This window comes from Meleagris gallopavo, chromosome 4 (genome assembly GCF_000146605.3).
Source record: "Meleagris gallopavo isolate NT-WF06-2002-E0010 breed Aviagen turkey brand Nicholas breeding stock chromosome 4, Turkey_5.1, whole genome shotgun sequence".
In the NCBI taxonomy this organism is placed as follows: domain Eukaryota; kingdom Metazoa; phylum Chordata; class Aves; order Galliformes; family Phasianidae; genus Meleagris; species Meleagris gallopavo.
Window position 1 is genome coordinate 16,740,610 of NC_015014.2, and position 25,143 is coordinate 16,765,752.

The window sequence follows — 25,143 nt, forward strand, 5'->3', positions numbered from 1 at the left end:
TGTAAAGGCAAATGGCTACCTGCACATGCATCAACTGGAACCCTGATGGGTAGGTGATCCCTAAACAGTGAGTTTTTAGAGGGACAAAGAAGCATTAAGGGAAAATGTCCATTTAAATGACACTTTTAGGAACAGACTGAGCATGAAAGTGGTTTAAAAAACAGAAGAAAAAGTGTGAAATAGCAGAGTGAAATATGAAAAGTGGTCTTGATGCAAAAGTGTTTTAGTATACTGATGGGTGCAGGATGTGTGCTACTGCTGTACAAAGCTACACCAGTGACAGTGGAGGTTTGCCTGTCTGGCCAGTTTTTTGTGTGCTGTGTGAAATCCTGCTGGCTTGGCTCAGTAGACTATTCCCAGAACACACCATCTAGTCATATACATACATATATGTGTGTGTATAGGCTATACACACACACACACACACACACACTTATGTATATATGTACGTATATGTGTGTGTATATATACATATATATATAGTCTGACCTGAGTGGACTTCCGTGAGAGGACCTTGAGTGGAAGAAAGGCAAGGAGCCTAGCTGCAGAGATTTATGTTGGCTGTTGAGGAGCATGCTTACTTTGTACTTTGCTCTTCCTTTTTCCTTTTAGCAAGTGCTCTTTAATGTCCAGAAATGAGAGGCGCATGTCACTGTCGTGTTGGAGAACAGCAGCAAAACTCTGAATTTTCATTCACTCTTTGAAAGGACAAGTGCAGATTGTGCATTTGTTTGCAAGCTGGTAGTAAGATGATAAACTCACAAAACTTTCTTATTGTGTGATTCCTCCTCGTCTTATTACAGTATGCAAAAACAATTGGCAAGCATGTCACATGTCTTGTTGTCCAATGCATGCTGGCAGTTTGTTGGAGTGAAGAAACAGTTCAGTGCTGCTAGCAGGAAAGCACAGATGAAAACAGCCTGTGCCTTTTTGAGGTTTTATTTTCCTGCGTGTCCTCCATCACTAGGAAAAAAAAAAAAAAAGGATACTTTAGTACCTTTCATGCATTCCTGCAAGATTTTAGTCTTGCAGATGATGTGTTTTATCTTGTGGTTCTGCACAGGAGATGTTTGGCAGTGCCGTGGAGAGAGGAAATGACATTCTCCATTCAGACAGGCCTGCTGGAGAGGGAGGAAGTGAGATGGGTCTTTCTGCATCTGCTCTACCTGATGGCACTGTGCAAAGCAGTCATATGGGGCATCAGTTCCCTGTTAGCTGTCAAGAGTTACTTTAAAATAAGCTGGGTTTGGTTTTGGATTTAAAAATACTGTAGCACAAGTTCTTTCTGCAGAAGAAGGGAGCTTCTGTCCTGCTGGTGGGTGCAACCTTTTGCTGAGAGTGCATGGGAACAAATACTGTTCTAGAACTGACAAAGGGAAATGCATCAGGTAAATACAGCAATCTGTTCTCTAAGTGCATCAACCAGACCGTGCTGAGGACAGCCAGAGGCTCATTTTTCTGAGTGCTGGAGCACATATGTAAGTATTTGAGAAAAACAAAATGCACCTAGCATCTAAAGAGGATTTTCTCCTATTAGATGTTTACTCAGCCATTTACTTACGGACTATGGGAGAAACTCTTGGGACCAAGTGTCCTTCCTGGTTTCCTATTCTCTTGACCAGTCATGGCAGTAGCTGCATGCTTCGCAGATTACAGAGAAGGTAAAAATGGTATTTCCGTCTCTCCTTAGCCTGCTGATGGAAGAAACCAGTTTAGCTTATTGTCTCATGATCTCCAAGATACATGTCCACATGCTCACTTGGCACCTAACTTCAGTGGCTTGGGAAGGCTCTGCTTGGCGCTGAGAGGGAAGCCACAAGGGGCTTTTCCCTCTCCTTAGGTACCTGGAGCTGCTGCTTATGAGCTGCATCATGTTGCTTTTTAGAGCTCTGGTGGTGATCACTAGCAGCAAAAAGGCAGCCTATGGGTATGTGCACATGGGTCACTGTGTTTGCTCCTAGCAACACTGAGGAGTTGAGAGGTGCAGGAGTGCTTTATGTAGTGGCTGTTGGAGCGTCCAAACAGATCAAGCTGTCAAAGCCAAGTGTCTGTTCTGCTGGGGAGCTACAGAGGCTCCTCAGCTGCAGGCTGCCTTTTATTAGCTCTTAAGTGGCAAAATGAGTTGTGTGACAAACACAATCTCTCTACTGTGCTTGTTCAGTAAAAGAAGTGGGGGGATGATTGTGTGTGTGCAGATTCAGACGTAATACATGCTGAATTGTATGACCTGCTAAAGAACTTAGCCAGCAATATCTGGTGTATACTTGGTTTTGTCTTTTTTGTCTTCTCCCCGAGACTGTCACCAGCCATAGTGTTCCCACTCCACTATATAGGATGACAGCTTCCTGGGGAAAAAGTCCTGGCGGTTAAATGACAGCAGGCTCTGAGAAGCAGGTGGAGGTATCTGTGCATGCTCATGAAGCTCCTGTCTCCCTCGCCTTTCCCACAGATAGATGGATGCAGCTTCCGCACATCTGTGTGAGCTGTGACAAGGAGCAGGAGCTGTAGTGCTGGCAAAGCGTTGTTCTGAGCAACACTGCTGTGTGACCCAATGTTATGTCCTCCCTCCTCCCTCAAACCCTTTACAAGCTCTGCACCCTGTCTTGTTGCAAAAGGGTTGCTCTTAAAATGGGACTTTCACGTGGGCTTTGCTCTCTGTTGCAGTTAGAGAGCTGGATTGTTTTTTGCTTGGTTCAGTCCAGAGTTTGCCGGAGTTCCTTCCTGGTTGCAAATGAGTTTGAAACGGGTCAGATCATGAAAGCTTATCAACAAGAAATAACACTCGTGTTTCACTTGAGCTTCGTTACATATTTATTCACTTGGGTGAGTTGCACCCCCACACAACAGCTAGTGCTTTCTTTAAGCCAAACCTGACTTTTTCTCTTCCCATGTCACAGATCAGAAAGCTCTAAGGAGCGTTGCTGGCTGCCGGCGGGAAGGCCCGCCTTGTCTCTGTCCTCGCACTCTCCAGACGCCGCTGCTGTGCTAAGGCAGCGTGGCCAATAGGTGGCAGCACCCCATCTGCATACCTCAGCTCTGGGGAGAAAAGAGGGTTTTCTGCGGGTACCCGCTGGAGGAGGCTCCGTTTTCCATTGTAGCCTCAAGTGTGAGTGAGAGTGAGCCCTTGTGCATCCTGAAAGCTTCCATGCACTGTAAGGATCCTTTCTGTAGGCTTCCAAACGTAGATTTTCATGCAGAAGCGAACTTAATCAGATGATCTTGAGTTTGATTTTTGTCATTTTTGTTTGTTTGTTTTAAAGACCTTTTACTAGTGTAAACTGGTCAGTGAATTCTGTTGGGTACACCTAAAATGTGAGAAGTTTTGGGAAAATACAAAATAGAGTCACGGGATTTTTATTTTTATTTTTATTTTTTTTCCCCTTGCAATTATGTGGTAACTTTCACATAATGATCTCAAAATAAACCCCGAGCCTTGCTACGTCTATGCAAATAAGACAAAGTTATCTCAGTAACGGCTGGGAAACAATAAAGCTAAGGTTACTTGCTACGTTACACTTTGCAAGTTACTTTGAAGGTGTGTTGCAAGTGTTTGCTGCTATAACAAGGGGACCTGCAGGACAGGTTTGTACTGTGATGACAAAAACAGAGGCTGTAAGATAAGCATAGCCAAAGGGAAGGAATCGAGGAATTGTGTGGTAGGTGAAAAGCAGGCACCAGACTTACATAATTTGGTCTTGAACCACAGCCATTTCATTTTGAACCTAAATCAGGTTCGCTCTACTAATGTTGAGTATCTGCGAAGCTTTCATCACAAAAGTCATCCTGGACCATGAGTATGTCCGAGAGGCCTACGTACTTTCTCGTTTCTTATGAGCTCTCTGCTCCTTGAGGAATAGCTGGAGATGAGGCTTTGTATCTTTTCTACTTTGGTGTTGCTTAATTTCTTCCATCTTTGCCCACCTTATCCTGACTTTTCTGTAGATCCCAAATTCTGGGACACCTGTTAGTATTAAATTGCTCTTGTTATTGTCTTTGTCTGGCAGACTATTTCTGTGAGCCTGAAAATTTGGTTTTTGATTGCGTGCTGCGTTGGATGGGCTATGTGAGACTTATGTCTAAGTCCTATTGATGTGTAGAGTCATTTGTAAAAATGCTTGGTATTGATCTAATTAGGCGCTCAGAGAGGCCAATTACTCAGGCAGCTCTTACTTTTTTCACTCAAATATATAATGTTGGAGTATATGACTTTCTCAGATCTAGACTCTGAAAATAGAAATCCATTATTTTCAATTACTTTTTTGGATTTGTTTCCAAAACGTTGCAGCAGCAGTAATGAGGATGTCGACCTAGATAGGAAGTGTCTAAATGTCCCATCTTTCTACCTTACTCAAAGGAGCCAAGCATCTGAATAAGGCACATTTCTGGTCAGAGGACCTAAAAACATTTCTGCCCTTTCTCACTTGTATCCAGTGTCTCTCTCCATAGGATGGAAAGTGAGATTTCTTATGGCAGCACATCATTGCTAGAGCTCTGCCCCTAAAGACCTAAGCAAAGATGTTTTGCTCTTTCATGTGCCTTTTAAAATTTCTGCAACTCTTGTTCTATGTTATTTTAAATATTCACATTCCCCCTCCCCCAACACCCTTGCCTTTATGCATTCATAAGGGATGTTTCTTGCTGGATTTTGGCTGGAAGAAATCTCTCAGTAATCTGAGAAGGGCAGAAAAGACCAAGTCAGGGGAGGTGGTGCTTGAGAGCCTAATCCCTAAACTCCCGCGGATTAGAGTCGGGGCGCTGCGCCAAGGCAACCCAAGCTCTATTCCTGGCCCTCTAAACCCCCTAGCTGCTTTGGATCTGGACTGTGCACGTTTCAGAGAAAGCATTGGGCTTGCAATGTGTTGTCAGCAGTTTTTGAACCCTCTGCAAGCTAGAAAAGGTGTCTCTGTTATGAACTAAGCTGGGGGAGCAGGGGTGCCAGTGGTTGGGGTGGAGAGAAATGTGGGATCGACATTGTAATTGAATGCACCAGAAACTAACCCCAACCTCCTTTTTCCCTGTTCCCTTCCTCTCTCCCAAAGTGTGACTTCGCTTTCAGCTGTCACGTACTTGGGTTGATGCTGCCAAAGTTTGTATGGGGAAACTGTGCTGGAAACAGGCATTGGGCAGGGGCTGCAGGCTGTGCAGGTGTGGTTGCATGCATGCAGGTGTTGGTGCTCAGGGAATGGAGTAAGTGCTGGAGCGTGTTGCAAGTGAAGAAGCAAGAACTTTGCAGAGCAATAGAATGTGTGTGGTTTGTTTGATTTGGAAACTCAACCCCATCTGTTCCAGATGTTTTCAGCTGTGTTTATAGCAAGTAGCTACTGTGCTGCTCTTGGAGGGGAAAAAAAAAAAAAAGTAATTGGGGTATGCCTACACAACAGTTGCATGCAGGCAAGAGCAGCATTAATGATACTGAAGGATCTAATGAAGAACTTGAGCTTTCAGGGTAGGCTTCTGTGTCATAGCTATGTGTTGTGTTGGTAAGAAGCATATTCTACCCCTTAATGAAGAGTAACAACTACTTATAAAATGATACCTTTTGGTACTGTCTGAAATCAGTCAGGATCTGAGGCTTATGTTCCTTTCTAGGTATGGTGCTGTATTATTTGCTGCCATCTGATAAAGTGAATGAAGAATATGTGTTTTCATAAGCTTAGATACTGGTTTTTGAATCTGACTTGTTTTGCTTTTTTTTTTTCTCATCTGCAAAACATCTGGGATTTGCTCACTTGAGCTGAGCTACATCCTGCAAACTGGAGAGGAGGCTGACAGCTATGTTAGTACAGGTATTTGAGGTGAGGGACATGATAGCGAAGATGAAAGGGCTGCTGCCAAACTACTGCTTCTCGAAACAGAAAGCTCTGGTGATTTTCTAGCCAAACACTTCTCTATTTAGGTAGACATGGGTATGCTGTTGCAAGGTAGATATCCTAAGACAATTTGCTTGCCTTGTTTTTGTTCAGTTTTTATACTGTCCTAAATCTGACTGTGCCTCTACAAAACCCTTTGAGTATTTGTTACTACTGCATTTGGAACATCCTCTGGGATCACAAGTGAAAGTAATATAGATGTGAAGAAGTTTGGAAGAGTTTGTTTCTTTGTGTACCAGGCTTATCTCTGTTCCATCCAGGAAATATCAATAAAAGGTAATGTTTTTTTATTATTATGCACATATACCTATTTCTTACCAGTGGTAGGAGAACAAGTTACAAACTCTCCCCCTTTCTTTTAAGAATAGAAAATTTGCACAGCTCATTGTCTAACAACGTGTGCTTAGCCTTCAAGTGATATGCAAGTAGATTATTTAATACAACTAGAAATGCTTTCTTTGTCGTTTTGTCATTTTTATGTTTGTTTTCAGAAGTGAGCTTGCAAATGAACCATTGAAAAGTATTCAGACTCTTTATTTTGTGCATGAAATATAGCAGTAAGTGTGTCTGGGCAGTGCCCCAGAAGGACTTCACGACAGAAGTATAGAATTAGGAGCCTGTTCTGTAAAGAGGAGCTGATAAGAGGTGGAGAGAAATGGAAGGGGGAGGAGAACAACTGCTGAAATCAGTCTCCAAATAGATGAATGAATGGGTGACACACATAAATGACTGCTGTGATGGCCTGACTTACCAGAGCTTGGTCTCCGGATAATCCTCGTATGTCAGATTTCTGTAAGGCCAACATGTGACACAAAGCTTGCCTCTCAACAGACAAGTGTGCTTTGCTGGTATTAAGAGGCTGGCTGAAGCCGAGTCTCCCACTGTGCATTCGAACGCGTGCGTGTGTCTGTGTATAGTATGTGTGCTGCAGCCAACATCCTTTAGAAGAACTTGAAAGGGAAACTGGAATTCCACAAGCTCTTGGCTCTTGCATAGACAGTCTCAAACTTGCCTGAGTGTGTGTAGGTCCTAGTTACAAAAAAAAAAAAAAAAAAAAAAAGGAAAAAGGAAAGAAAAAAGAAGCAGAAAAAAAACTACAAAGGCTTCTAACTGGGATTACCTTTCTTATACCTGTCACCACTGATGTCCTCTCAAGGTTAGAATTCGAGCGACGTGAGGCCAGCTTATACCAAACGCCATTTGAAAGAAGCTCTATGAAGGAACAGCAGGCACTGGAAGGAGGACGGGAGTCCCCACAGTAACATGAACAACAACTTACAAGTTAACCTGCCCAGGACTTGGGCTGGTTCAAATAGCTCGCTCCAGGAGAAGTCTGAGCATTCCTTTTTCTTTTTTATTACTATAGGATGGAGGACGAGGCAGTACTGGATAGAGGGGCTTCCTTCCTTAAACATGTATGTGATGAAGAAGAAGTGGAAGGTAAGAGACTTTGGATTGCTGGGGATTCACAGTTCTTCCAATTCTTATTTGTGTATGAAATTAACCAGATAGGTAGAGAAAAAGGATGTTTTTGTTTTGACTGAGTATTAATCCTAAAACTGGCCAAAACACCATTAAGCTTACTCAGGGTGAAACTGACTTCTAAAATTTAAAATACATTGTCTTTTTCAGTTCAAGAGTGAAAGTTAGCATATGCTCCTGGTGCACATTTGTATTTTACATAAAATCCCATTCACTGTCTCTTGCATAGTGACTGTGCAACACAGGCTATTTGTTTCTTCTACATGTGTTTTGGCAATGCTTGCATATCCCCACTGCATCTTGGAGGGCTGGAATGCAGTAACAGGTTTTGCGACGTGGAAAAAACAGCAGGATTTGTGCCAACTGTTGGGGGTGGGCATGGATGTTTTCCTGTCTTTTGAAGAGTTTTCCCTTGAAGAGGAATTTCCAAGAGAGCAAAAGGTTTCCTTACCTTTCGGGAAAAGCGTAGACTTTGAAAGTGTTTTAATTTTCTCTCTGACTAAAAGCATTGTGAAATGTGAAAGGAGAAAGGAGCTTAAAGTTTAAGTTTTTAAGATTGACTATGGAAAATTTTTGAAGCTGATAAGAATGACGTATTTGCAGCAAATTCTCCTTTCCTTGTTTTAAGACAATCAGTTGACAGGGTGTTTGATAAACTAATAGGGAAAGAGGAGGAACAATCCATGGGCTATATTCTCTAGCTAGAAAGGAAATGAAGCCAATGTTCTGCCTCACAATATTGCCCTTCCCCTTTTGACCTGGATCTACAGTTTTATTCTAGTTTATTTGTAAACTGTGACCAGTGGCTTTCCTTTAAAATGTTTTCAAAGGTATAGAGTTTCGTATCATTAATACCAGTGGTGGACATCAGTGGATTGAGCAGAATGAAGGAAAGCAGTCTGCAAAATTGTTTGATTCTAGAACATTTGCAGCAAGTAAGACCAGTCATTGCCATGAAAATACCTGTCCTTTTTTTTTTTTGCCCCCTCTAGTATGAATTCATCTGTGCTCAGTAGCTATAAATCCCCATGTTGAGTTTAATTAGCCCATTTGCTGTCTGCAGGATTGGAATGACAGGGTTTTTCTATTAGCCTTTTGCTTCTAGAATAATTGATACTTTGGCACAGCAGAAACGTTTGGGAGGAGAAGTTTCTTGTAATGTAACGACTTAAGTGTTGTCACATGCTCTGATGGTGTGTATCACCCATATGTGATACGCAAGGAATATAATACAGATTATTATTTGAGAAGGATGGCACTTGAGTGTCCATTTTAACAGTCTGTGACAAAGATCGTCTGTGAAAAAGGTCATGGCTGATGTTTCAAGTAATGTGACTTGTTTATCTCCATGTTTCAGAGAAGAGGTTATCATTTGACTTGCTTGGGCTAACAGACCAGTTGCTCTTCATCTCATTGGGTAAGGGAAAGAGGAAGTGGAAAAAATACAAAGTATTTCTGATTGCACACAGCGGACCTCTGAGAGATGTAGCTGCTTGTCTGAATCTGCAGAGACTTGGGCTGTGTAGCCAGCTAATTCCCTTGTTCATGCTAAATGCAGTGCCTTGATTCTCGCCAGCTTCAGCGAATGACCTAGCTAAATCACAAAAGAAGCTGCTGTCTGTGGCGGGGCTGGTGCTGATGCTGTAGCATCTGTCAGTGACATGATGCAGAGGGGTGTGCATATGATCTGGCTGGTGAGTTGCTGCTCAGCCGCTCCTTGCTTCTGTACTGGAACAGTCTTAAATCCAGAGCTTGCCTTGCAAATTTGAGGTGTTACCACAATGCAAGTAATTATTCAAGCTCTGGCAGTTTGAAGAGAACTTACTTGCCGTAACTCAGAAAATGCATGTTGATAATTATATCTCATCCTTTACACACTCAGATACATGCCCTGTATATAACTACAAGAAACACATGTGCACCTGATACGTACAGATGCACCCCATGTGTAGTCATAGTATGCACTTATGGAATGATTCAAATAGTCAGGCTGAAGGCCCGTGGCCTGCACTTTGTGCGGATTGTTTTAAGTCTCTTTACTAGATTTAGAGCAAGGATCTGAAGCACAAGTTTATGAGGAGCGACCGAGGGAACTGAGGTTGTTCAGTCAGGAGAAGAGCAGGCCCAGGGGAGACCCTGTGGCTCTCTACAGTTGCCTGAAGGGAGGTTGTGTTGAGTTGAGGGTCAACCTCTTCTCCCAGGCAACTAGCAATAGAACGAGAGATAATGGTGGCTCCCCACCAGGAGAGATTTGTTTTGCATACTAGGAAAAATCTCTTCTTGGAAAGAGTGGTGATGCGTTGGCACAGGCTGCCCAGGGAGGTGGTGGAGTCAATGACCCCTGGAGGTGTTGAAGAAAACTGCAGATGAGGCGCTGAAGACTGTGGTGAGGGTGCATTGACAGTTGAACTTGATACATCTTAGAGGTCTTTTCCAATCGTAGTCCTTCTTTCATTCTGTGGTTTCTGCTTTAGAGGTGCAATGGCATAGTTTCAAGAAGAAACATTATGTATAGAGACCTGAATGTGCTCATTCTCTCTGCGAGAGAGAACTTCAGTCAATTGATATTGTTAGAATTTGTTTTTCTGAAAGGATTGTACTGGTTGCATCCTCTGTAGAAGGTAACTTCTGATGGAGTTGTTACCTCCAAATGTATTTTTTTTTACTGATAGTTTTTTATTTTTTTCTGCTTTCGTGGGAGAAAAATGTACATATCACACAGTCATTTGCCTTTTTCTGGCAATTAGCATTGATCTGCTAATAATTTCTTTTTCATCCAGCAGTCGATTTTCTTAGGAAATTCTTTGGAATCAAATTTCTTAGGAAGTTCTTCAAACTTGTTAGAAAGCAGCTGAGGTGGGGGATGAGACATTATAATGCCCTTAGAAAGCTGACTGGTTTTCTTGCTTTTGAATCTGCTTGATTTAAACAGGTGAATGCAGTTTTTGAAAGTCATCATCCTGTGCATATTAACTCTCCAGAATGGAAGAGAAAAACAGTATGCTGTCACTCTGAGGTAGCAAGCAATTCCTGAATTCAGTCTGTTATTATTATTTCGGTAGCTAATTGCCTTGTGTTATGTCTGTCAGATGGAGATAACAGCTCTGGATTAGCACATCGCTCACTGATTTGATTATGTAGTGGTGTGGGAGAAGAGGAAGGACTTGGTTTGTTAAGGAGTGGAGGGAAAATGGGCATTTCTGATCAGCGGTATGTTTAGACATTTTCAGCTTGAGGTGGTGGTCGGTCATGCCCTTGCTGAGTAAATGTAATATTAACAATAGAAACCATGTACACATTGCAAAAGTATGTCCTTTTGGCCTAGATCCAGAGATTATTTAATGCTTCTCTAAGGTGGCACTTCAGTCTAATCCTACACTGCATGTTACTTCTATTTTATTGGTGATATCAGCTGTGGACGTTCAAAAATAACTTGGTTCCATGTACCCTCCTACTGTCTTTCATGAGAGAAAGTTTAATTGATAAAATGATTATGTTTTAGTTTGCAGAGCTGCTTTGCTGTCCATAACTGATGTTTCGCAGAAGTGTGCAGAAATGTTACATAGCGAGATGGAGGGGTCTCCTAGAGGTCCTGTTCAGACTATGAAAGAAAATGAGAAACTATAGATTTTGCTGGGGAAAATAAGAGCAGGCACTGCCCTGAGCTGAACCTCCTGTGTAAGAAAGCCATTCCCATTCATTTTGAGCACTGCACGTTCCTTTCCTTGAAGGTAACGACATGTTGCTGTAATGCCACTCTTAGGAGTGCTGGTATGTGTGACACAAAGAGATTACTTAATAACCAATTTTGCAACAGGGGAAAAATAAAGCTCCACCTTATCCTTTGAGATAAGGTATTCTTGGCTCCTTAAGTAACTTCCCCCAGGCTTGCTGTCCTGCCTTTGCACTGGGGTGGAGGATGTGGGATTTCAAGTCTGGCAGCTCTCTTACTTGAAAGCAGGGTAGCACCCTGGCTGTGGCCCATAGGAGAAGGACTAGCTCTCGTGTAAGGTGTTTGTCCTGTTTTCAATGGATTCTCAAAGTAATGGTGTGGAGAGTATACCTTAGCACTGAATTCCAGAAAAACTTCTGTTATAATGAAAATTTTTCTCTGGATTTCATTAACATTATAGGATTTACTGCATACATAGCCTAAAACAGGGACTTTGTAGGAATGTCTGAGGACGTCTTTTGCCATTTTAGCTAATTGCTCCCCATGCTTCCATCTTCTTGTTCTTGACCATGTTGTGTCACTACGCCTTGTTGGTAGAAAGCTGTGCTGTGGTGGTTTGATCAATGAAGAGAAAGATTGCTGTAAAAATCATTACCTTAATTAACAGAAGATAGAAGATACGAGAAAGCTGTTGTATTTAGCCATTTACTTTGTTTTCTTCTTTTCTTCTCCCACTGCAACCCTCAGTTTTGATGACTATAGACTGATCTTCTCTGTATTCAGAAACAATCAGAAGACCTGTTTCATATCAATTCAAGTTTCTAATTGCTTCTGAAATAAGTACAATAAAAAAAAAAAATCATGTGAAGTTCTAGCACAGAATGTTCTTCATTATTTTTCTTTAACTGCAGAGCTAGTCAGCGTAGGCTGCATTTCATTTAGTTTTGCAAAAGCAAGATGCTGAGGACTTAGGGACTGCCTTTTTTTCCCTCTTTCTGTGCAGCAAATGGCATGACTTGGGACCAACAGGCACAGATGGGAACCTGAATGCTGCCCCACACAGTTAGTAAAAACAGGTTGAGTGGTTTGGATTTTTCCAGCTGTGAAGTGTTTGGATGAAAGATTTCAGTTGAAGTTCTGTCCAACTTTGGTTCTCAGGACACTTGACAAGATACTGAAGTGTGCCCTTATCTGTTTTATAAAAAATGACAAGGTCCTAGTGCTATGGCTCCAGTACTTTGGATAATATACTACATCCCTATGGAAAAGTTGGGAGGTGTTTTTCTGTGTGTGGATTAATTAAGTCAATTGTATAAGTGCTGCAACCTCTGTGAAATGTAAATCGCTCGTAACATGGTTTGTTCAGAGCTCTGTTGTCCTTCAAATAATATCACTTGAGTCATTAGTTAGCTTGGTGTTGGTAAATCTGTGAGCATGTTTACTGTTGCACTTTCTAACCTGTGTTTGTTTCACCTACTGTTGCATGAAGTATCTTTCTGGTTATTGCAAATGCTTTTCATATGTTGGTAGGGATCAGGGTTAGCTTTGAAGATGCTGGGGTTGTGTGAGAAGGTGCTGAGAACTCCTGAAAGCTCTATGAGAAAAATCTGCAAAGCTCATATGGTGATAAACTGACTTTACATAAGGAGCGTTGGTCTGCACATATAGAAGAAATGCAGAAAATGGTTTTAGAACAGCTGAGTCAACATATGATGTACTTCACTCACTGCAAAGAGAAGTTTGTATTTTTTTTTAAAGCAAGGGTAAGTTCTGTATTGCATGTAAGGTACTTGGCAGCAAAGAGTGATACATTCTATACCATTCTGACAATGGCTTTCCTTATAACCAAACTAAATATCACATTTTAGTTTGCAACAATTTCCCCTTGTCCTGTCACAACAGATCCTTGCTAAAGAGTCTGTCCCTTTTTTTTCTTGTCCCTTTAGTTACTGAAGGGACAGCTCTCCTTTAGATACTGAGCGGATCATCTTGGGGATCAGCCACAGTATTTACTCAGTTCTAGGGTTCACATTCTGCTTCTGTGGAGACCTGAATCCATAGCAAGCAAATCATTTGATCATTCCCTGCCTCAGCTTCTCATCTGCAAATTGACCAATTATACTCCTTCTTGCTGCTAAGGATTGCTAATGTTCCAAAAGAGGAACTGCCACGTAGTAGGAGTTGCACAAGAGATAGCACCAAAGCACTTTCCAGCTGTTGAGGTGATTCACCCTGAAATGCAGTTACTCTTTTGCTACATTTTCAGATTCCTCCAGCATGTGGTGGCTCTCACATAAGCCAGTGCACTCCCACCCAGTCTGTTGATCTTTACATTGCAACATCATATGCTAGCAATTTAGACTTTCCTTTCACTTGGATTGTATTCCTACTCTTGTTGCCCAGCACTGTGGGAACTTCCCTAGAAATGAAAAGGGACTGAAAAGAGAGACAGAAACCTGTAGTGCTTCCTGAAAGGAAGCGTGCTGCAAGAGCAACAAGCCTTTTGTAAATGCAGCTCCCTCTACATTCCTTCCTATCTGGTGCCCTGCTGGCAGGAGCTTGGCCTTCTGATACACCCAACCTTAGCTGCAGTATGCCTTCCAGAAAATAAGCTGTTGCCTCTCTATGTTGAATTCCAACTGCAGCCTTGGAATCAAGGTTGGCTTGCAGTGGGGCTGTTCTCTCTTATGATGTAGTACTGCAGTGTTGGGAACTTACAAGGACTTCCCCTGAGCTGCTTGACACTTGCCAAAGAAATGGGATGCTGGCTAGGTAGATCTCTGCCTGGCATGTTTTGGTTGCTGACTTTTTCCCTGTCTTCACTGTTTGTTTCTCAGGCTTCAGACAATTGACTCTTGATGCAGCAAAAGATGGCTAGTAGTTCAGGCTCTTAAGAAAACACAGGCTTTGCTTCAGACACCCTTATGTCCATCAACATTTATAGTAATGATGATATAGTAAAAATTTATAGTAATTTGCTGTGCTTACAAAATAAGGGGAAGAATATTAGAAGTTTTTATTCTGGAGTCAGTGGCCTGGAAAAATGGCAGTGGCTTCCAGCTGAAGACCTAAGTACATAGACTCAGTAGCTATGAAAATCAAGGCTCTTATTTATATTGGAGAGTGATCTAAAACCTGCCCGCCTGTATTCATTTAATAGGGCTAATTGCAGGTAGGTATTAACTTGGTGATTAATGAGATAGAAATAGGGAAAACAAGGCCAAGATTTTCAGGCAAGAAGGGCTGTTTTGGATATATCCATTTTGGGTGGTAATTCAGGGCATTTCTAAAGGAGACATGATTTTTAAAGAAACTGTGATCTTTTCTTAATGTGGATGCCAGAAAATCTGAAAGTACTGTGAACAGCTTAATCTAAAACTTAGAGCAAGCAGCCGTGCCCAGCACAACTCTCTTCCTCTGCTCTGCTCCCCAAAGCTGTGCTTTTGAAAAGTTTTCTTTAAGTAGAATCCAAGCAATGCTGGCCAGATTAGATCAGTTAACAGCAGGGCAGGTTCGATGGCTTCTGTAACCTCTCATAGCTCCAAAGAGGAGAAAAAGAAAAGCAGCTTATGGGGTTGTGGGTAAGAGTCTAGCAATGGCTTATATAAAGCTCAGTGGTAATGCCCCAAACACATTTATTGTTATGTGTAAACAATTTGTCGATCCATTAATTTATTGTGGTATCTTTTAGCTGCTGTTGGCATGTGCCTTCTTGGCTTCATGACACACGTTCTGATCCTTTCCTAGCAATGACTGACTTAATTTCCTGTTTTTGAATTTTGTAGAATTTTCTAAAAGCCAGATGAAGACCTTACTTTTAATTTTTCTCTTCCTATTTTAGGCCTTCCTGACTCAATTATTTGAGCTCTGTCTTTTAGAACTATCCTGTTCTCTGAGGCTAGCACACATTTTAAACATGCTTTTCTGGAATGGCTCTTGAGTCTTGCTAGGAATGTGGCATTTTGTCTGGGTCATTGATAGGAGGCAAGTGAGCATGTGTTTAAAACTGAGAAGTCCAAACTTCAGAAAGATGGCTAAGAATACTTTCTGTCTGGCTAACTATAGTCTTGTTATATGGGAAGCTTTTAAAGATTGCAGAGGTCATCTCACACGAAGATTAAATAAGCCTTTTGAAGATATTGAAAATCTAGGAACTTGCTGATAACAGAAGATTCTCATACTTACATGCTGTCTTCCACTACCCAGTTCAGTTCCCTTCCCCCTGTAGTTGTTTTATTGCATGATTAAATACTGAGAAGTAATACAAATAAGTAACGTGCTCTTTGCTCAAGTTCACCACTTAAGTAATTCAGTGAAGGTTTTTGGTCCTCTCTTGAACTTTTCCATCCTTGCAGTGAAGATAGGATCCATTATGAGAGCTGGCAGAACTGAAGAGAGCTGTGCTGTTTCTAAGCTTGTCCCTTCTTGCTTTATTTTTCAGCTGAAATCTAGCTTGCATTTTGTCTCTCTCTGAACCTCTGTTTTCTCTTTTGCCCAGTACTACACTTCTCGCTACTTTTCTGTTTTCCTCATGGTCTTTATTAGTTGTGAACCCCATACTGAATGTTATAGTTGCTCTGTTTATAAAGTGTTTGGCCCCATCCCTCAAAAGCCCATCATCTGATCAAGTCACATGGACCATTTTCTTTGGCCAGCAGCCACACAGCATGCAGTAATTAGCTTATTGCATATTGTTGTCATTTTAAATGCCTTAATGCCTGAAGGCCATCCTGATCTCACTTTGTTCAGAATAGCTGGTTACAGGTTTTGCAGTCATTGTAGGTGTGAATTATTCTGTTTCTGCCAGTCAGTCTCTTGCCCAGCATCCTTTGTCCAAATCCAGGCATCCATTTGATGTTTCTGGTCCTCTGGTTTATGCCCAGACCCTTAACAGGCCTTTGGTTCCCATCATGGAAACCTCTTGCAGAGGTGACTTTGTGACCAAGCATCAGCACTGTGAGACATGCATGTTTCTGCACTATTGAAATTGTTACTGTGACACAAAGAATCAAAACTGTTCCAGTTACACAGGCTTTCCTCAGTTTGGAGAGAAACACATCTTTTATGTGGTTCTGCTGCTTCTTTACTCTTGGAAGCAGTAGTGATTTGAATCTGGATTCCTCTCTAGTTGGAACATCTCTTTGTTTAGATTTCAGTCAAATTTCAACAAACTACTCAATGAAGCCTTGTGAGCTTTACCTCTTGGTTAAATTCCTATTTATCTGGAAAAGCTCTGTCTTGAGTATTAATGTGTTCTGAACCTCCTGTAGGAACTAAGTGCTGAGCCCAGGAGTGTGCCTTGTCGGCCCGTCTAAAGAATTGCTTATGGCTTTTATTATTGGCATCGGTTTTCAGATGCATTAACGGGAATAGCACTTGATGTTTACCCTGATTTAGAGGAAATAATGATGTCCCTTGTTTCTGATGCATGAACCAGCTGTATTCATTGTCATGCCTTCTGAATTTCTGCGTCTTTTCTACCTAGAGTTTACATCCCCCTGATCCATCATTGAAAATATTCTGGTTTGTCTGTTGTTTTGTGGAAACTTGCATTTTCATCTGTGGGAAAGTTAATGTTCTTTAGATTGCTTACGGGAAATTATTAGGTACTGTATGATATAGGAGGGGAGGATTGTTTCTGTTCTGTACTAGCTGTGCCCTGAGTGGAGTGTTGCCCAGGCCGTGCATCCTATTCCATTTGCACCTGGGCACATGGTGTGATAACTGCATCCCGAAGTGGGAGCTGGTTGGGGTGGAGGTGCCAGCCTTGGAAGATGGTTACTACCTGTAACCCATTTGAATCAGGTAGAGTTAAGTGCACTTAGCTCAAAGCAACGTGGCCTTTTGTTCTTATTTCTTGAGCTGATTTGAAACTAAGCAGGGCTTACTTCAGGAGTTTCTTAGTGCTACTTTTAGTATCTCCCTTTTAAAATGGATCATCCCTGTGATTTATTTGTCCTTCTGGCCCATCAGCTTTTTATGTCATTTATTTCCTTGGATTCTTGCACGAAATGAGAGAGATTCTTCCATTGCCACTTCAAGTTTTGAAAAGCCACTAAAAACTGCACAGACTCACTATGATCCCCGCGATGTGTTGCCACATTAAGCTGTGTGCTTGGCAGCAGCAGCACCTTACTGTCCATAAAGACACAAAGATGTCACACGGTCTTCTGACAAAGCATGCAGCAGGCTGCATCCTTTGGCAGTCTCACCTGCCAGCCTCACATGACTTCAGAGCTGCTGCAGGTGCAGGTCCCAAAATGTTGATGACTCTATGGAACAACCTTTCAATAAAGGCAGCAACTCATAAATAGTAAGAATAAAAGCCACTTGCTCTAGGAGTGTGTCAGGAAGCCATATATATAACTAAACCTTCCTCACCCTGGGGATATGCTCTGTTTCAATTCTACCCAGGTATGAGACAGATTTGTTAGGCTATGAAAATGGGCAGAGAACGGCACACCTTTGCCTTCCTGTGTTAGGTTAGCTGTATCTCAAAGTTGGATGAAGTTAGTTGCCATGTGCTGAACAAAATGCTTCTTGCAGGTAGCCTGAAATTTCTGCTCAGGCCTCCGTTTTGAGTGCCTGGACACACACAGCTCCTGCAGCAGGAGGCACAAGTGGCCGGAGCAGTAGGCTTTAGGAGAAGTTGGCTGCATAGACATATTGGATGTAACCACATGAGCTTGTCCAAGCTTGACAAGGTTTAATATGACTCTCTGTTCTTTGGAAAAGAGCCTTGAAAGTGAAAATAAGGCCTGGCTGAAAAGTGCTGATACTTAACTCATTTTCATTGCTTTATAAACTTGTAATGTTAGTTTTTGAACTTGTTTTCTTCTAAGGAGCCAATCTGAGTTACTTTATGGACTAGTCTGGCCATGTTCTACATCTCAATAGACCTCATCGCGTAGAAAAGATTTCTTCCTAGATATTATGTACCAGGCAGACTTTATCCTTTGATCTCATAACTTTCTGCTCTGTCCTCCAACTGACCAAGTTTTGGTTTTGCTAAGCAAAAGCTATTTCACTGTTTTCTTCAAAGAAGAAAGTTCATGTTTTAAGTAAGTGACAGTGTTATAAATGAAGTGTAATCACTTTCTGCTTGTTTGTTTGGGTGGAGATAACTGGAATGGCAAATGAATTTCATAGGTTTTCTGGTAGTAACCTACGCTTGGATTATTGCCACTGTCACTGATACCATATTACATAAACATGTTTAAATACATCATATAAAAGGCTTTGTGAAAAGACCATTGTTGCAGGAGGAAGTTCCCCAGAAATGCTTAAATTCAGACTTTGTGAGAAATTTGTGGTAAGAAATTATAATGCTTTTTGAAGCAAATGTCGTTCCAGAACTAGTTGGGAAAAAACACCTTAACTCTGGATTTCTTTCACACTAAATATGTTTTTGCCATTTGGCACTTGTGTTAAAGCATGAATAGATCCACGTGTTTCAAACAATGTATACAGCTTACGCTTCAGAGGCTTTGGGATGTCAAGTTTGGGACGTCAAGTTTGGGACTGACATAATTATTCTGAGAGTGAGTAATTCCCTGCCTCAGGCACACTTCCCATGTGGGCATATCCCAAGATCTCTTCATCACTTACACTTAGCCAGATCTGGAACTGATTGTGCCAGACTTGTCCTTGTTCCTTCACAGAGCTGCATTGGCCCTCAGTGAGCACGGAGCAGCCATTTAGTGTGCTCACACAGCACGTACATCCTGCCTTTCACTCTCTAAAAAACATCATCCTTTCTTTCTTGGACAGAAAAGGATCCTCACAGACACTCTTCAGGCTTGGCTTGAGGCTTGTGCTGAAACAACTGCATAAACCACCAAGCAGTATTACTGGTATAGACACATGGGAACCTGGTGTGTCATATACATGTGCAGAGCCTGCCTTATCCTGCATCTTTCTGCTTGCCTCAGTGGGCAATAAGGAAACAGGTGCCTGAAAGGAGGCTGAGATGTGCAGGTAGCACGGGTGGTCAGGCTATGCTAACACATGAGTCTGGCAGTGGAACCGCACCCAAGCAGCTAATGGGTGATAGACAATTTATGAAGTCTGAAAACTTCAAGCCTGCAAATTTCTGTGTTCTTATTTTTCAGTACACATTTTTTGTCCTCTGTTTGCGTTTCTTTAATCCCCAGGTTCCCTTAAAAGGAATAACTTTGAAAAGGACTCGAGAGCATAGTTTTACATGGAAACAGCATGCTTGGGGGCCCTGGCTAGTTGAGGCAGGGTGTCTAGAACTGCTTTCTTCCCTCATGCTGTCAGCATGCTGCTGGGATCAGCGTATGTGCATGACTTAAAATTCAGGCAGCTTCACTCCCGGTGCTTTAACAAGACCATGCTTGGCCAGGACAGAGACAAGAGATGAACAGATATTCCTGTAGGAAGGGAGGGAAGGGAATGCTATATTTTACGAAACTTAAATTTAGTAATATGTGAGTGAGTTTTCAGTGATAAAACTGATTCAGGGAAACCATTGTGCACATACTCTGAGTTTAGACTCTGAATCATGAGCTGCTGTTCTTTAGTAGCTCTTAATGAAGGAAAAGATGCCATTTCAACCAAAATTTTTTTGGGGAAAAATATCTCTCTGGTGAGGACTGCTTCTTGCTTTATTAATGAAATGAGCCAGTTCCATTCCAAATTTGGTACTCAATAAAGTTTATCTTTGGGCAAAGAAAAGTCTAGCTTCAAAAGTTATTGCAGAAATAAGTGGGGAATCTGTGACCCTCTGCTGTTCTTCAGAAGGGGGAAAGTGCAAGTTGCTTTTGTTTGCAGGTGTCTTGCTGTGCATCGTAGGAGATTCTATAGCATAGTGAAATTCATGCCTCTGGTCAACCAGAACATTCTAGAATGAATGAGATGCACACAGGAAATAGTTGTTTTCCTGAGTGAGAGCGGGTAGAGAGGGAAGAAAAGGCTGTGAACATGGTGGGCACCACAGGAGGAAATGTGTAGGTGGCTTGTGTTGAGTGCACAAGAGAAGTTTATGGCTCAGTGGGACCTGGATGATCAGGAGAAGTTTAGCAGTGGGCTTTATTCTCCCATCCTCCACCACGCTGCCGGACAGCAGTGTGGTGCATGTGTGTACTGTTAAATGTATCAGGCATTGCCATTTGTAGTGAATCGTTCTCATGGGAAAGCTCCGTTAGCCCAGTGAGTAGGAAATGTCTCAAAGTTGTGCATTGAGAGTATGTGTCAATTGTTTCCTTCCAGGCATTTTGGGAAGGGAGCCTAGAACTTTATCTCAGCATTTGCAACAGCGTAAACAGATGCCGAGTACTTCAAGTATGCAGAAAAGGAAAACATCTTGATTGGCCACTCTGAACAGACTGTGAGAGAAAAATTAAAAAGAAAAGGGAAAAAAAAAAAGGGAGTAGGGAAGGCACGGAAAAGGACGAAAAGTGACGTTAACTAAGGCTCTCCCATGCAGAACAGTGAAAAGCAGCTAAGTAGTGCAGATGTTGGCCTGTATATATGCAACTTAGTTTCATATCACCAAAATCTGTACTGTGCACACGTGATCAAAAGATTAAAGAGATTGTCCGGTTCTGTTGGCAGCATATTAAAGCATTAAGACTACGGGCTTACTATGATGTGTTTGTATTATCAAGCTGACCACAGAATTAAAGTGATTCAAAGGAGGACGTTGTCTAAATAGAAAAAGCCAGAATCACCCCATCTATTTTCATCTGGCTTTTGCATTTGATCTTGTAAGAATTCCTTGGACAGATAGCGCTGCCCCATGTTCCCATGTTTCCCAGGAGCCATCCCTAACCTAACACCTGCTACTTGTGCTCAGATAAGATTTCTCTATCCCTGTGTAGCATTTATGCCATCTGCTGTGTTACAGCTGATATTTCCAGTTTCTGGAATAGCTTTCCTGGCTTTGTGTGCCACAGCAAAGACTTGTTCTCAGATGTTGATCTGCAAGTATTTCTGTAGGTTTCACCAGCTTTGGCGTTACTGCTCTGCCTGTTTCCAAGAGCCTCTGTGTTTTGAGCCCATTTTGGAAAGATCGCTGTGCTTGTGCTCTGGGCTGGAGGCAGCAGATGCCCGTCCCTTTCCTCCTGCCGTTGTTGTACTGCCTCACTTTGGACCTTGCTCGATCCTGGATTTCTGTTTCTTTTTTTGTCCTGCTCCCTGAGATGACAAGTTATTGGTACTGTGCCGGATGGTTATACAGTGTTGGCAGCCCAGAGCATCAGGAGATGTGCACGTAGCAGTGAATTTGCTGTCTCCTAGACTGTGCACTGTGGAGTTTCAGCAGTGAGCTTTATGATGCCTTACACTAGACAGAACTGGCTAAAGAGTAACTTCACTCTGAGAGATTTTCAGTAACACTCTGCTATTTAATGTCTCTATATAATTAGCATTATACATCTTTGTATCTTTATATCTGTCTTATTAATTCAGTGCGACCTTCTGCATAGTGGCAGCTTGTACAGAAACTACAGCTTGCTGTAGCACTCTGTTCACCAGAAATGCTGTGATTTGTTTTAAGACCCATCACCAGCACTACTATGTCTATGGTTGAGCAGGGAGTTCCTTTATAAGCCTCTGGTCTCTGTTACAACTTCCACCTAACAAATTACTTTGGAGCCAAAATGCATCACATGTAGTGCCAGTCTGAGGATGAGTGTGTGTCTTATTGGAGAATTTCTTTCTCTTCTAATTTTCTTAGCCTTTATGAATAAAAAATGCAGTTCTTAAGGAGCCTTTTTTCAGATGCTTTTCTATGCTTTAGTAACTCAGTAACGGTTTGCACTTAAAATTTTTCATTTGTCCTCTGTGTTTTCTTTTTGAAGGAGTTACTCTTAGAGATCTGTGTACGTGAATAATTTTTCTGGGCTATGAAGCATGCATGTGGATGGGTGTGAGAGGCAGTGTTATATGCATACGGCACGAGCTATTTTCATAAGCCTCTAGCCCAATCCCCGAATAGGGCTCGTTATTTCATTCTTTGCATAGTCCTTGGGCAATACCAATAGCTCTGTTACAATTGTTGTCAGGAAGGGCCATGCTGGTCAAGCAGCCTCAGATGCTTTCTGTATAACATTTCACTTGCACAGTAGGTGAACAACTCACCAAACTTTACAGCTGGCCTCAGGAGTGTGTGGAATTTGAAATGACAAAAGCAGAGTCTCAGCAAGGAAAGTACCAGACCTGACATACCTCACAGATAAATTGAGAGAAAGGTTAGGAGTGCATTTTTGAATAGTCCCACGTACAGCTCTGCCAGTGGGCTGCCTGATCATCCATCATCACACACTGCCATTGCTGATCCACGGCTGTCTCTTTTGGTGTCCTCAGACAAGGTGTCTCACGAGAGAATAATGTTTTCAAAGGTTGTTTTTCAAGGGAAAGAATAGATTGTTATGGAAATTGAGGATTTTGTGACAAAATTTTGAGTTTCTTAATCTCAAAGATTGGACATAGAGCAATTGCATAAACAGTGAAGTTAACTCATAGCTGCTCTCTGTGGCTTTACTGTTGTGCTGACATTTCCAAAGCAACTTCCTGCAACTGCACAAATAGATGCTTAATCTGGAACTATGTAATGCTGCTGAAAAGGAAACAGCGGTAATAGGTGCAACTCACAGACAATCTCAGAGAGCAGTGCAAACTGCAATAAGGAAAGGAAGATCTGTGGAGATGAGTAGATAGCAGGGGCTAGTTTTCCACCTTACTTTCTCAAGTGAAGCCTGACTTTTGTTGCTTGCTTAACTCAGTTATTAATTCTTAGTAAAAGGGAGAGAGGTGTGGGCACAGTCTGCAGGAGTCTGTATCTGGTGTCAGAGAAGCATATCTGCCTTGAGATGCCGTCACTGTTGTCTTCTCAGGTGCCACCCTCATGATAGAACTTTCTGTGGGTTTAGGAGTGATGAAACTTATCATAGAGTCACAGAATGGCCTGGGTTGAAAAGGACCACAATAATCATTTAGTTTCAACCTCCCTGCTATGTGCAGGGTTGCCAACCACCAGACCAGGCTGTCCAGAGCCACATCCAGCCTGGCCTTGAATACATCCAGGGATGGGGCATCCACAACTTCCTTAGGCAACCTGTTCCAGTGCTTCACCACCCTCTGAGAGAAAAAATTCCTCCTAATATCTAACCTAAACCTCCCCTGTCCCCTTCACTTTCTGCAGTATGTTTCAGGAGAGCTGATAAATGTACTCTCTGGGAGATAGCTGTGGGTGCTGGAGTCAGGGCTGAGAGTGTTTTATCTGTGCTTCTCATCAAAGCCACAGCAGTCACAGAGGCTGGTGTCTGAAGGCTGCAACGTGGGATGGCCTCTTCTGTCTTGGAGGAGCCAAATGAGTTGGTTCAGCAGGAAGGATTTCAGCTCTCCTAAAGCTGGAGCCTTGGCCTTGTACTAAGTATGTGATCTGATATAGTTGCATGTGGTTTTAGCAGCTATCCATTCACATGAGGTGTAAGTATATGTTAAAAATAGCTGCATATGAGGTGTAAATGTATGCTAAGAATAGCTGTATGTGAGGTGTAAGTATATGCTAATAATAGCTGTATGTGAGGTGTAAGTTTATGCTAGGAATTGATGTATGTGAGGTGACTGAGCCAGTGACTCTGCAGAAGGGTAGCTCAGCAGAAACTCATTTCTGGGTGTGAGCAGAAGCAGATACAGGCACTTGTTCACATGTGCATTTAGGGCTTATTTATTCAGATAAATATACTTTAGTTAGTAGTAGAGTATGTATGTATTTAGCTGCACTGGTTGGATACATGGAGAAATGAATGGGGAAACCAAATTTTGACAAAAGCATAAAGCGTCATCATTTATCTGAAGCAGCTGCTTTTAAAGCTTGAAGAAAGAAAGCAGAATCATCTAGGCACAGAGAAAGAAATGTTTTCTTTAATCAGAAGGAAAGGTTTTTATCCCAGGCTGGTAAAAGTATGGAAAGCTCTGAAAATAGAACATTTTTGATCAAACCCATCAGAAGTAAATAGCAATTGGCAAATGTAGTTTAAGTGCTCTTTTGAAATAAAAGCATTTAAGAAACGGAGGAGGCATAAGTTGTATTTCCAGTGAGCATACAAAATTTGGCACTTAATTCTTACTTTGGAAAGTATCAAGAACTTTGCAGTAACTCGTGTTGGTAGTCCTTCCTTGCTGCTGTAATATCCTCGTGGTAGTTGGATGCACAATGGACTACATGCTCAAGTGATATAAATTTTGTTACTCTTTGCTTTTCAATTAAACTGGATCAGTTTGCAGAAAGTAAGTGTGCAGTCTGACCAATGTATTTTGCAAAACAAATGGGAAAAAATAATGTGGAATGTCTAGCAGTCAAAGTCAATATTTGCTGTATTCCTATTTCTTAGGTCATCACACTGTTTACATTGGGGTCCATGTGCCGAAGAGCTACAGAAGAAGGCGGCGTCATAGGAGAAGACCTGGGCACAAAGAAAAGAAAGAAAAGGAGAAAATTTCTGAGAATTACTCTGACAAATCAGATGTAGAAAATGCTGATGAGACAAGCAGCAGCATCCTCAAACCGCTCAGTAAGTACTGGTGTTGATTGTCACTCACTACAATGGTCCATTGTCCAGTGATTTGCTCCTGATCTGATCATGATAGAGAAAAGTGGATCAAGGAAAACAGTCACCTTGTGTTGCAGGATCAGAATAATCAAAATTACTTGCTATCGGATGGTCGTTATGACTTGGAAAAGGCCAGAGCGGATATTTCATCCCTCAGTGTTACCTCAGTTTGCTCCTGAACTAATGCCAGTCAGCAGCAGGCCAGCGTTTTTAGAAGCAAGTTGACACTGTGTGTAAGGAGATAGCAAGGAAACACAAAGACTGAGGACGTGCTTGGACAGATCAGTTGCAGCTTCTGCCCTGGCTCTCAGGATGAATATACCATGGTTCAACCACTCCATGATTTCCTCTAGAAACGGTTTTCTCGGAGCAGGTGGACAAGCACTAAGACCATAACTATAGGCTGTGAGAAACACATCCTCTTGGGATTTGGTTTCATTATATTAATAAGTTATGGGGAACAGCTCAGGATGGTATAGCTCAGATTCTTGAGAATAATTCCAGGTGGCTGAAGTTCTAGTACACAACTAGCTTGTAA

The 25,143-nt window shown here is 41.9% G+C and overlaps 1 protein-coding gene across 1 annotated transcript; it reads left to right on the forward strand.

Moving 5' to 3' along the window:
* The first annotated feature begins 6,955 nt into the window (after positions 1 to 6,955).
* LOC104910587 (electrogenic sodium bicarbonate cotransporter 1-like) lies at positions 6,956 to 24,598 on the forward strand. The gene is made up of 2 exons (XM_010709651.3): positions 6,956 to 7,310; positions 24,387 to 24,598. The coding sequence occupies exons 1-2, from the start codon at positions 7,238 to 7,240 to the stop codon at positions 24,581 to 24,583; spliced, it is 270 nt and encodes an 89-aa protein (XP_010707953.1). The 5' UTR covers positions 6,956 to 7,237; the 3' UTR covers positions 24,584 to 24,598.
* The last annotated feature ends 545 nt before the right edge of the window (positions 24,599 to 25,143 follow it).